Raw genomic sequence first — 12,751 nt, 5'->3', positions numbered from 1 at the left:
TCGAATTTGCAATATCCTCGGCTCTCAAAGGCGCAGCACGGGCCTGCTGGTAGGCCAACGTGCGCACAGTATATCGAGATTTCCCTATCGCTCAGGGACAGCCTTAGCAGGTTATTTGACAATCATGCAGATCTTTTGAGTTTGAGCTTGTCCAGAAGTCTACCAAACGCGGTAGAAACCCCGAAACGAGCAGTTTGTTTTGCGTCTGTGGATGAAACAATTCGATCTGCGGTCTGTTCCAACTGCCGGACAAGAACCGAAGATATTCCGGCAGATCTTAGTTCATCGCTCAGATCTTGAGACACGACCTATACTCCATTAGCCGGCTGCTGTTCGGCATTCGCGGGCCTCGGCGCTATATCCAACTTCCCGGTCCCATATCGAGGATGAAACTCCTCGGTTGGTGGACAGGATCGAATTAAAATTTGGGAATTTCAAAAAAGTGTGTTGACCGAGTCGCCCAGATACTGCGACGGCGGGACATAAATAAGACCTTTCCTGTATGGTCTGCTCAAGATTATTGCCGCATAACTCGACAGACCATCCACGATGAAGACATCAGTTCTATCAGCAGGCCTGAGCCTCATTACCTCGGTAGTAGCGTTTCCGCACTACTTGGACATTGAGCGACGCTGGGAGCCCAGAGAATGGATTGCCCCAGGACCAGACGACTGTAAGCTTCATTTTCGTCATCTACTTTTTTCGGCGACTTGTTGACAGTCAGGCATAAGCCCGCGGTCCGTGTCCGGGTCTAAACACCCTCGCCAATCATGGCTACCTCCCCCGCAATGGTAAAGGGATAACGCTGGATATCCTCAAAGAGGGCATGCTTGAGGGGTTCAATATCGAGCATGGCGATGCGGTGCTTTTGTTCTTCCAGGCTATCAGGACCAGTCCAATTCCTTTCTCGGACAGGTTCGACCTCGCCGACCTCGGCCGGCACGGCATACTGGAACACGATATTAGTTTGAGGTACGTCTGCCCCGCTCAGTATCTGACCTGGTCGAGATGTATTCTGACGTCAAACTACTGCGTATTAGTCGCTCTGATGCATACTTTGCCGACCCCAAACCGTTTAACGAGACCGTTTGGGCCGAGACGATGTCGTACTTTACCACCTCAATGATCACTGTCGAGCAGCTTGCAAAGGCTCGGATGGGACGCCTGGCTACCTCCAAGAAGACGAACCCTGAGTTCGAGTTGTCCTTGCTTGCCGACGGGTTCAGCTGGGGCGAGTGCGCCTCGTTCTTCGAGATCATGGCGGATGGGACGACTGGGACGGTGGACAAGAAATACATTGACTACTGGTTCCGTACGTGATCCTAATCTATGTGGCCGTTCAGATACTAACCAACCTACCTTTCAGGAAACGAACGCATGCCGACCGAGCTCGGCTGGCAACGACGCAATGTGACAATGAAGGGCTCTGAGCGGATCAAGTACAGCCTGTTGCTCATGGAAGCTGCCGGCGTGAAGAAGCGAGACATGACATCGGATGCGTATGGTCTGCCTATCGTCCACTGATTCCTGGCGTAGGGTCTCAGAATGTTGTAAGACGAGATGGGTGGAGTCTTCCAGTGTTTCTTGATCAATACCTTATGAACCAGCGTACACGCTGCGCGGACTTTGGAGAGCGTTAGGCTTCACCAGAATCACTTTCTCTTGCAGCTTGACATGCACTTAAGTGACCATAGAGGTAGGGAGTAGGACATGTACTCTGTAATTGTCAAATGTACGACGTCATGATGAAAGGGTTACGCGAAGGCTAGGCATGAAAATTTCCGATCACACCACCAAAGTAAATCCTACAGCCAGGCAATCAAAGGCTTCGATGCCCCGATCGAGCCTGAATGAGGGTGCCCTATCTGATCTGAAACCAGCTCGGGCCAGGCTGTGGTACAAGACTTGTGAGGGCATTGAAACGGCAGCTGGGAGACATCACCGGGCTTCTTTTAAAGTGTGTACTTAAATCTAACCATGAGCACAGCAGGTTGTTCTACCCTTTGAAATTCTAGTGCTCATACCGTTCATTCCCATTTCAACCCTCATTCCTTTGTCGACGGCCTACGTCCGACACCCCTTCTCGAGACGCGAATACCGCCACGGGTATCCTCCTCAAGATCTATGCCGCTCCCAATTATCAACAGTGTCCATATGATAATGAGACAAGAGATAACATAGGTTCAGCAAAGGCATGGACATTACGACCCCGTGGTCTGTTTCTTCTCGATAGGGTTTTCCCAATCATTTTCATCTCTAGCATGGAGGCATGTTAGGATCTGCCTGACGATCACGGCAAGACCAACACATCTAGACCGCACATCGCCCATACAGAGAGACTCTAGGCCCCTTTCTTATGGTCGATAATTCCCACCTCAAGAAAAATCTTTGGATATACCTGCACCAAAGTCGTCTAAGGCGTGCTGACGTATCTACAAGTGCCAAGGCGCCGAGATGGGTCGACTCTTATGATATTGTCACAGCGGATGAGCGCCAACGGTCGAGGGTAATATAGAGAAATTATTCTGGGCCTTCTTGCCTGAAGGGAGTGAACTGGCATTCAGCACTGATCCAGGCACCGTTTTGGTAGGTACAAGCGAGGGGCGCTATTCCAGCGATAAAGTGACTTCGACAATGATTTCATGGAAGTCAAGGGCATACCAGCTGTTCTACGAGAGGATGACACGCCATCGAGGCCAGCCAACCAGGTGGTCGCACTGTGGAACCGGTGAACTAGACTCGGGCGATCTGCGATGGAGCAAGCAGATTCCATGTCGTGGGAGCATATTGTAACACAATGAGTGAGCCGTTCAAGATCTTCATGACTTGTCTGCTTTTGCCTCGGACTATTTCTGATGATTTGTACAACCCAAATTGCCGCAGCGAAAAAGGGTTTCCGACGAGCTCGAGCGCATTATCGGCCCAGATCGGCTTCCAGGTCTCGACGGCCATCTCACCTGCCCTACCTTACGGGATTTGCGAAGGACTTTACGTGCTGGTGGCTGTTTGCACTCAGAGGACTCAATCTGGCTGGCGAAGAACGACAAACATATTGTATATTGGATCCGGCAAAAAACGACAGTACCTTGCAAGGGTTTGGGTTAACCACATATACCGGACTGCCTTTGTGGGCCCCAGATTATCCCAGCTTGAGCAATGGCTGACAAGCCTTGCCAATACCTGGCGGTGTCTGGATTATGTCGGAAGATACGGCCTGGTCAGCATTTGGACAACGTCTTCGCGATCACGGTGGCTCCTTGCTGAGCAATTCGGAGATGACGCTGATCTCCCTAAACTTCAGCAACCGATAACTAAGAACCTACACCTTCTGGTATTGCATTTGGGGGACCCAACAAGTAAACGATGTTCAGGGTTAGGGGTTCAGAAATAGAAAGGCATTTTGAGCGTGCATTACATTGCAGACCTGCATTGTCTTATATCCTCAATGATTAGGTCCAGTTTACAATGGGTTATCAACATTATTGAATAAATTTCCAATTATTACAGTCAGTCCTCAACCTGTTCTTCCCGTATAACTCCCTGTTCAGATTAGAATGCATGCTCTCCGGTAGACTCTGGCCACTCACAAAACCCTGCGTTATGCGTATTTCTCCCTTTGGGACTCTATCAACGGACTCAGAAAGAGGTCTTAATGCTATATCGCTTGAGATTGTTGTTTGCGTGACCGACCGTTTCTGGCGGTAGCGATAGTATATAGGAGGGTATCGAGAGGCGCGGCTGGAGCTGCTTCGAGAGAGGAAAGTCTTGAAAGGGGGAAGACAGCCAACAATTACGGCTTTCTCGTCAGTAAGGACTTCCAGATAAAGTACTCTAGATTCTTACAGATGGATGACTCGGCAATCCCCCACACTGCCAGCCCTGCCTGGTCCGAGTAGCTGCGGCCGGTAATGTTTATTGCTCGGACCACAGCGAATGCAATGATGACAAGGCCTAGAGAAAAGACAGTCCCTAGACCGACTTTCTGATGAAGGCTGATATTGGTTGACCAGATGATGCTGAGTGCGAATCCCATGACTGTCATTATCAGAAAAAGGGGCTCGAATCGGGCGCTGGGCGTACTCATAAGATCAGTCAATATGTCCACCACCGTGCTGTAGATAATCGCAATCTCGGCCCCCTTCTGGTCGATCGGTTTCACACATTGAGCTGGGCTGTCAGACTCTATTCTTTAGAGATCTCGCGGACTGCTACTCACCAAATTTGAAGTATGTTGACGGAGGATGGCAAGTGAAGGCAGACGCAAACCAACACCCAGCATACGACGCAAACGTGAAGATGACAATACCAAACCACCACCGACGATAATGAGGAAGGTTGTTTGTCATGGCCCAGAAAAGTGCCAGAAAGGCAGCCTTGACACTCCAGAGGACGGACCAGAAGAGCCCAATAATAGCAAACATGTAGTGCACATACTTGAGGGCATGGGGCGCAATATCGCTTCCAGTGGGGTTTAGGATAATATAATACAGATGAGGAATCTGTATGGTCTGAAGAACGGCGTTTGCGATGAGAAATGAAAAAGCTAGAAGGATAAAATAATCGTCTGGCAGAAGACGTCTCATCCGCGTGAGACGAATGGCCACACGAAGCAACGTGAAGAGTGCCCCGAGCCCAGCACCAACCCAGGTAATCACAATTAGATTCCCTTCTGACAGTCGTGTGGCCACGCCTGAGGGGCTTGGTATATCAATCAGAGTTGCATTCATTCTGCCGGACAGATATAGAGTAACGCCCCGGTGATGGAGGAAAGAAGAGCGCTACCTGACGGCCGGAGTGCACATTTAACAGCACAACACAAGACCTTCCAACTGCGCAATATGCATCAGACACCTCACACAGAGCATCCTTCCACTTAGATGAGGCTGACGGGCCTTTCTTACGGAGCACATGATGTGAATCACAGCCAATGGGAGATATATTGTCGAAGTGGCCCATCAAAATTGCGTGCAACCGGCCATTGTGCGACAGCGTTGCGGTCAGTGTTCCAGGGAAGATGCTACACCTGGCTATAGAAGAGACTTCGAGCTAAATAAAAAGCTGGATGAGCTCCTTCGAAACCAGACTGATGCCGCACGCCCTCGCCTGCGACTATCCTCATAGTTCATGCAGGAACAACGCCGCCGCAAGTGATATTGTTTTTAAACCCAGTGCTCCCTCAGAGACCGGCGGCCGAAGATTCCTCGATTTTCTCAGAATGAGATTGCCGCTTCTCCTGCTCACAATATCGAGTCTTTACCCGACGTCTGCTCTCTGGCAAAGATGCAGATGTGTACGTGTCGTCATCAACCTTTTTCTGCAAATCGCCTACTGATCCGGAGTAGACACCAGCTCACAGTTGCTGGCAACAGATTGATTGGTCCTCCTTGAATGCGACTGTGTCGGGGAAGCTCATTCGCAACTCGCCACCAGCAGTCTCCTGCTACCCCGGTCCTAAGTATAACAAGGAAGAATGTGCCCATGTTGGCTCGCAATGGTCCAATACCACATTTCAGTCTGAGCAGCCCATTGGATACTGCTATCCCATTGACAATAGCTGTCCTGTTACGAATTTTACATGGCAAGGCAAATGTAGCTTGGGACCGTCTCCAGTATACACGATCAATGCTACCGAGCTGGAGGAACTGGTTGCTGGTATCTCTTTTGCCCGAGTGAACAATGTCCGTCTGGTTATTCGAAACACTGGCCACGATCTGCTGGGAAAGTATGTTTCCACAGCCTCGCTCTCCTGCCTCCCTAACAAAGCTTTAGGTCTACGGGATACGGATCTCTCCAGATCTGGGTTCGGTATCTTCGCAAAGGGATTCTGTTCCAACCTACCTTCAACCTCTCTATACCCTGCGCAGCATGCAACTGGACCGGCGCGGCGTTTACGGTTTCCGGGGGCTACATTTGGGACGAGGTTTATGAGGAAGCATTTGTCCGTGACCTGATCGTGGTTGGAGGAGGCGATCCGGTGAGATCTCATTCCATCCTATTTTCGCGGATATGCATTGATTTATTTGTAAGACTATCAGTGTCATTGGCGGCTATATTCAGGGTGGTGGCCATTCGCCGGCTACTCACGACTTTGGCCTTGCCAGTGACCAGGTGCTGGAAGCCCAAGTCATCCTCGCCAATGGGTCAATAGTCGTAGCCAATCCGTGCATCAACCCCGATCTATTCACAGCCCTCCGGGGCGGAGGTGGAGGTACATATGGCGTAGTCATATCCGTTACCATCAAGGCGCATCCTTCCAGACCGGTTGTGGCGCACACGCTCGCCATAGTACCCACCTCAACAAGCAACCTCAACCCCTTCCTGGATGCTATTACTGATCTATATACCTTTTATCCTACCCTGTCAGAATCTGGCTTCTCCGGCTACGGCTCTTGGTCTATTAACGACCCGATCACTACTTATGGCAATTCCCCAGCTGGATACAAACATGCATTCGCGGCCCTAGACAAACCACTCGTATCAGCGAAGTCAGCATTAGAACCTATTCTAGACACGTTGTCTGTCCATGATGCGATTGACATCTTTGTCAGCTGGTTCGAGTTCCCCTCGTATGCGGCATACTACCGCGCCATGTCCGGGGTTCACCAAAAGACCGGGGTCCCCGAAACATCCCTTGCTTCTCGCATGTTTGACAAGAAGGCTTTGACTTCAGATCGTGAGCGCCTCCGGGGGATGGTTGGAGCCGTAGCAGGAAACGCCTTAGAGTCCACTATAAATCAGGTCCTTTTGGTAGGGGGAGGCAAGGTCCTCGAAGAGCCAGAATACAGCGGCGTCAATCCAGCCTGGCGAAAGACATTCCTAATCCACATCGTCGCTCGCGGATGGCCTGCGAAACTCGGCCCTGTCGTGGCTAAGAAGGTCAAGACAGATATTACGTACAGCAAATACTATGCTATGCGGCAATTGACACCGGGAATGGGTGGTTATCTGAACGAGGTGCCCGCCGGAAACTGCTCTTTTTTTCTTTAGTAGGAATACTGACTTGTATTCATCAGGCTGACAGGAACAACCCTTGGTGGGAAGAAGATCTCTATGGGACGACAAAATATAATCAGCTTCTTCAGATCAAGACCAAGTACGACCCAGAGGGGGTCTTCTACTGCCCACAATGCGTCGGAAGCTCCTCCTGGTACGAGCAAACTCTGCCGGGGAAGAAATACGGCCCACTCTGTGCGAGATAAATGCGGCAATCGGTATAGTAGTAAATAAATCTGTTCAGTCAACTGCAGATTGGCAGACAAGAGTCCTTCTCTAAGAATCGTCCCACGGTAGCCTATGATTCCGCTAGATATGTGGTCCAGCCCTTGACAAGATTGACCGTGGTCAATTATTCAGTCAAATAGTTAACGGACGGGCATTGGCTCGGCGTCAGACGTAAAACATCGTTGATTATGCGTCGCTAGAACCACTCCCAGTCCTCGAATTCACCCAGGGGTAGAGGCTGTCAGGAAATTCGACAATTGGCTTTTCACTCTGGCTCTTGAATGCCAGGTAGAATGGAGCAACATGCCTGCCACTGCAGTATCCGGTCGTTTAGGGTTATGGAGGGGCGCATCCCATCCATTAACTGTAGGGTGTGAAGAATATGGTTTCTTCAGTCTCCCTTAAAATACTTTCTTCTCGGTTGGTAGTTCGCATTAGCCACATAAGCCCCAGTCAATAAAGCTTAGGTCGTTCATTCTGCAGGTGCTGACAACTTTCCCATAGTCCGATTCTTGAAAGAGACTTATTGTTTAGTTCATGACTCGCCGAAACATGTATCCGTCCCTTACCGGTACGCATGTCTCCTTGAATGTCTTCTGCAGCTCCTTAGTTGAAATCCTCGAGTCCAGAAGCAGTAGCTCCAAGCCTCTCAACGCTCTATCATAAGTGATATTGTCCTCAGGGGCTGTCGACGTGGCGAACTTTGCCTCGGTGATGATCTTTGTTTTTCTTCGATAGAGAGTTATAATGATTGGGAAGTATATAATCGCTTCCGAATAGCCGTATGTCCAACGAGGGCGTGCGTGGCGATCTGGCTCAAAATTGCACCTTATTAAATAGGCAGCAACAAAGATATATGTGCAATGAGAGATCCTGGAAGCCGCAGGGTGCGTAAATAGTATCACACGATCTGTTAGAGAAACCCTACATGCCTACTCTAGTAGCATCAGAAGAGACCAAGAGGGTACACAGATGACCGTACAAGTGGGGCGGTCCCTCCTATAGCCTGGGTGTCACGCTGCCTTGACGCATATTCTGTACGACGGATTTTGAGGATAAGGGACCGTGCTGGGATTGGAGCATGGACAGGGCTACTCACCTAGGTAAACTACATAACCTGGCATGACTCGGGTCAATCCTCATACAGCGCATCGGAGTTCTTGTCTCCTCACAAAAGCACGCGATGATCTCTCACTAGGCCACTATTTCATATGAAAAATGAGACAAAGCACCAAACTGTCTAATATAGTACAATTCTATCTGATACCGAATCAACTTGCATTTATTAATGTGCCACAGTGCGTCTAGATGGCCAACCTACTAACAAGTGCATTTCTTGGCGGGCATATTAACTGGATATAGATACCACCGGTTGCTCAAAGTGAAGAGAATTCCACTCCGCAATGACCAATCGGATTTGAAACAGACAGGAACTATATGTATGTGGAAGGTTTTGGTTCATGGCACGGAGTAGTTACTGACAGATTTGTTGGAGACCAAGTTACGAAGCTAACAGTATCGTTGTGTACAAACTAATGAGCGCGTCACCCTAAAGGGTAAGCACGTCATTGAACGATCCATCGCCTCTTTGGCAGGGCTATCTAGATGAACTTCTGATACGATTGTACCAAAGCTGTCTAGCTTATTATGAGGCTCATTAGCAGAAGGCCAAATATATAGTACCTGAAGGCAGCACAAACACTTCTCTTAAACCCATCCAGCTTGTAGGACGAGGAATACTTTAAGGCCCAAGGTCTCGTTATCGCAATTAAGCAGAGAAATCACTTACCAACTAAGAACGGTCACGCACAACTTCTGCCCGTCTTACTATTTTGTTGACCCTAAGTGGACTCGTCGACTGCCGGCTAGGGCACTGCCTATACAGGTACCCAGAATCTCCCTAAATAGCGGTCGAGGAAAAATAAGCAATCATTTAATGATAGTTGAATGCTGGTTATAATGAGGCATGACAGTAATTTTCAGCGTTCTGCATTCATGCACTGCATGAATAAACGAACCGGACGACACTAGGATAGCCCACCAGCTCTTCTTTACTAAGTTCATTTCTTCAGTGAAGAATTACCTAAACAGCATATCTGTTGACTTTCCCTAACTACAAACTATGATCCAAAGGTAGTTCATGATATTCAACCAGTGCGCAAGGTTTCTCAATAGGTACCTGTTTCTTCCCCTACATGACTCCTGCAGAGATATTTTACCCGGTAATCATTGCAGATCGATTCAGAGGATTAGGAACTCATATTGATGACTGTCTGATGCATCAGTCCAATTTTCTCACGTAATTCTTATCCAGTGAATATAAAAGGATTGGTAACAGGATACAACAGTTTACTGGCCGGATCATTAGGCCCAATTCTGGGTTAGGATGACAGTATCGTCGATATACTCAGAGAGCGTCTCAATGAGCATCCCCACTGATCTGAGTTCGTAGCATATCCCTGTATCGTGTAAATGGTCCCCCCGGTACTTACCGAACCATGGGGGGCATCTCCAGCTCAGGAGGTGCGGGTCTGCATCTTCTTCAGAAAGCGGTCCCTTGTAGGAACAGGGAACTAGAATCACCCATCGGCCGATGCCAGTGGCTCATGAGTCACATTTGAGGAGTACTCTTCTGCCTAAGGATTTGAGGATTTGGAGGCGGAAGGTCTGGGCCTTGGTCGACATCCATCGCGTCGCCATAATCTGTAGATGAAACATTGCTGCCAGGGCAAGTTGCAACGGTATGATTTTCTTAGATGTCTCATAACGCTTCATATATAGTCTATACATAGTTCATCAATCAGGTATTGGAAGTCCAGATCGATTATTCTCAATTTTTTTTTTTTTTTTTTTTTTTTTTTTGGACCGCAGGATTTGCTCTGGCCGATCGGCTGCGCGGCGTTCTGCAAGCAAAGACGCCCTTAAGAACGAGCATTAGAAAAAGAATGGGCCAGGCAAGAATAAGGAGGACGGGCCTCTTGCGCTGTTAATATCTAACTGGCCCTCAATTTGCGTTCCCACCGATCGTTACCCGTTCATTGCTGTTTAATGTTCAATACCGTTCATTGCCCGTCCACCCAGAAGCCAGTCGGCGGTGGAGCAAGAGCTAGTTAGTTGGCCATGTTCAATCATCAGCCAGCCATAGCTGGTCATGCTCCACTCAGGCTGCGGCCAGATTGTGGCTGGAGGACCTGTTTCAGAGTGCCCTTCTTGTGCGGGTCGAATAAACAAGACATGGCGTCTTTGCTCGCTGGTTATAAGACACCCTTTTTAAGGTGGCTGACCGTCTATCCGAAAATACACCAGTCGACTCGAGTAAAGGTGCTTTTTCTACCATGGCCTGTTCTGTGTGCGTGCGTTAGAGTCCGGATCAGCATGTTAGAACAGAGTTTCGATAGAGAAAGTGGCACCACCGGGAGCCTTATATACGTCACTCCAGGCGGGACAAAAGCCTTTTCCCTTGACCGTCGTGCATTCTTCCCTCGTTGGATGTTTATCTTTACCTTATTTTGCCCCTAAGCCGTATTAGCCTGCATCGCCAAGAAGTCTTGGTGGACATGTGGGCAAAGCTTTGGCTCTAACTGGCTGTCCCATTTCCCGAATTGGGGGCCGAAGATAGTGTAGATCGTCATCTACTATACCATATCCTCTTCCCAGCGTGTGGCCGTCCAAACCCTCCGGCCCAACCTCCCTCGTGAGCTTTGTGATGTCCCGATCGGCTGCTGCTTGGGCATTTGCGGTCCGCTGGCGATGGTATCTCGGCCTTGCGCCCACCATCACCCTGCTATGGATGGTCTATCTTCTCTCGTCATATCAGCGGCCTAGGGTCATTGCGCAATCTCATACGCTCTCCGCCGACAACAGTACTGCTGAAAACTCTTTCACCCGACCGCCATTGACCGGCGCTGGAAACTCGACTCTAGGGGTGAGGTGTGATCGATCGTCTTGTCATGGACGGCCTCTGCTGACGCTGGCTCCGACCTCGATCTAGTTTGAGACGATTCTCGCACTGTCGCCATTTCCTTCCTGGCGCACGACCGGGCTGCAAGCAGCCGCGCAGTTGACCGGCCTCGATATCCAGATCCCACCGCAGCCCCCCGTTCCTCCCGAAATCATCGACGCGTTTGCCGGCCTGGGCCCGGAAGACGCTCGACACCCCAATCATGGCTCGGCCGTTGCTTGGGTCGCGCATCTCGATCTTATTAAATACGTCGTGCAGTCGGATTTTGAAACCGCCTTAATTTTGGAAGACGATGTTGACTGGGACCTCTCGATCCGTGAACAAATGGTTGCTGTTGCCGAGGCGGTTCGGCGCTTGACGAAGACGACGGACTCGACGGGCGCTCCGTACGGTCTTTCATGGGATGTGCTTTGGGTCGGCCTCTGCGCGGAGACCTGGGATCAAGAATTTGAAACGCAGTTCATCGTCGACGAGACCGTCATCCCGGCCGACCGGTATGTTGGACTCGGCAAGGCGCCAATCGATCGACTGCCACCGGGCCAGCGAGCGGTCTTTTACTCGGGAGCGCCAATATGTACCTTTGCCTACGCCTTGACACGGACAGGAGCGAGGAATGTGCTGCTGGATGTCGGAGCGGGTAAAGACGAAGCTTTCGATATCTCCCTGATGAATGGCTGCAGGGAGCGCAACCTAACCTGCATCTCGGTCCTGCCGGAACTGTTTCGCCACTATATTCCGTCGGACAAGGTTGGCGCTTCGAGTCTGGTCAATACTAAGGACGGTGAAGAGACAAGCACCGAGATCGAAGAAGAAATGGGACATACAGAGAATATCCTCGAGAGCGCACGGTGCCATGCCCTGTGGGGTCAGCCCTGCCCCGCGTGAATGTATATCATGTAATTAATGCATAATTCTAACGAGTGGACATATAATGAATTGCAACGCTTATGTGTGATTAAATCATTGATTAGTGCTCTACACGACTCTGGAGCAAGGTCGTATGGCAAAGATACGCATGATGACGGGGCAAGCCTTTGAATTTTGTAGAATACTGCGCATTTCAATCAAAGCTTCCTTCCCAGCATAACCCGTACTGCTGCTTTTGCTCAACATTATCTAGCGGTCGACCTCCTCATGGTCGTCCAGGGCTCTCTATTAGAGCGGCGAGGGATACAGGGCCCTTGCAACAGTTGCGAACTTGCCGTGCCTTATTCAAATCGGCGAGCTACACTTGCTGCCTTTAAAAGCATTGTTCGCTCTCCAAATAAGAATATTCTGTCATTGCAGCCGTCGTGATGGAAGCCAGGGGCAGCGGCGGACAACATTATGTCCAGACCTATAATTGGGCAGGATGAATAGCCAGAGGCTAACGATGAGACGAATAGATGTTAGGGGCTGCCCCAAAGGCCTCGCCTGGTTACACCAGCAAGCTGCAAGCTGCAGTCAATGGATTGATTTGTGATAAGAATTATTCTAGAACTTTCAATTACACCCTTGACACCCTTTATGGTTACGTCTTATAGGGCTAAGCTTCATAGGCTTCATATATTCCTTGACTGATGGTCGGTT

At 49.7% G+C, this 12,751-nt stretch overlaps 4 protein-coding genes across 4 annotated transcripts, besides 1 other annotated feature; 3 read left to right on the top strand and 1 right to left on the bottom strand.

The window, feature by feature from the left end:
- Nucleotides 1–12,751: part of a sequence feature (contig 1.108 735..352786(-1)) that runs on past both edges of the window.
- ANIA_06457 (peroxidase family protein) lies at nt 550–1,524 on the top strand (the record flags this gene model as incomplete). The annotated part of the gene is made up of 4 exons (XM_658969.1): nt 550–673; nt 732–972; nt 1,041–1,312; nt 1,367–1,524. The coding sequence occupies 4 exons, from the start codon at nt 550–552 to the stop codon at nt 1,522–1,524; spliced, it is 795 nt and encodes a 264-aa protein (XP_664061.1).
- On the bottom strand, nt 3,508–4,727 carry ANIA_06458 (uncharacterized protein; the record flags this gene model as incomplete). The annotated part of the gene is made up of 4 exons (XM_658970.1): nt 3,508–3,519; nt 3,588–3,814; nt 3,844–4,182; nt 4,217–4,727. 4 exons carry the CDS (start codon nt 4,725–4,727, stop codon nt 3,508–3,510), a joined length of 1,089 nt encoding a protein of 362 aa, XP_664062.1.
- ANIA_06459 (uncharacterized protein) lies at nt 5,216–7,199 on the top strand (the record flags this gene model as incomplete). The annotated part of the gene is made up of 5 exons (XM_658971.1): nt 5,216–5,290; nt 5,343–5,722; nt 5,770–5,974; nt 6,028–6,954; nt 7,014–7,199. The coding sequence occupies 5 exons, from the start codon at nt 5,216–5,218 to the stop codon at nt 7,197–7,199; spliced, it is 1,773 nt and encodes a 590-aa protein (XP_664063.1).
- On the top strand, nt 10,928–12,116 carry ANIA_06460 (uncharacterized protein; the record flags this gene model as incomplete). The annotated part of the gene is made up of 2 exons (XM_658972.2): nt 10,928–11,146; nt 11,213–12,116. 2 exons carry the CDS (start codon nt 10,928–10,930, stop codon nt 12,065–12,067), a joined length of 1,074 nt encoding a protein of 357 aa, XP_664064.2. The 3' UTR covers nt 12,068–12,116.

The sequence above is a fragment of the Aspergillus nidulans genome, chromosome I (assembly GCF_000011425.1).
Source record: "Aspergillus nidulans FGSC A4 chromosome I".
Classification (NCBI taxonomy): domain Eukaryota; kingdom Fungi; phylum Ascomycota; class Eurotiomycetes; order Eurotiales; family Aspergillaceae; genus Aspergillus; species Aspergillus nidulans.
The sequence above is the reverse complement of the archived record's forward strand: the minus strand, read 5'-3'. Positions and strand labels throughout refer to the sequence as shown.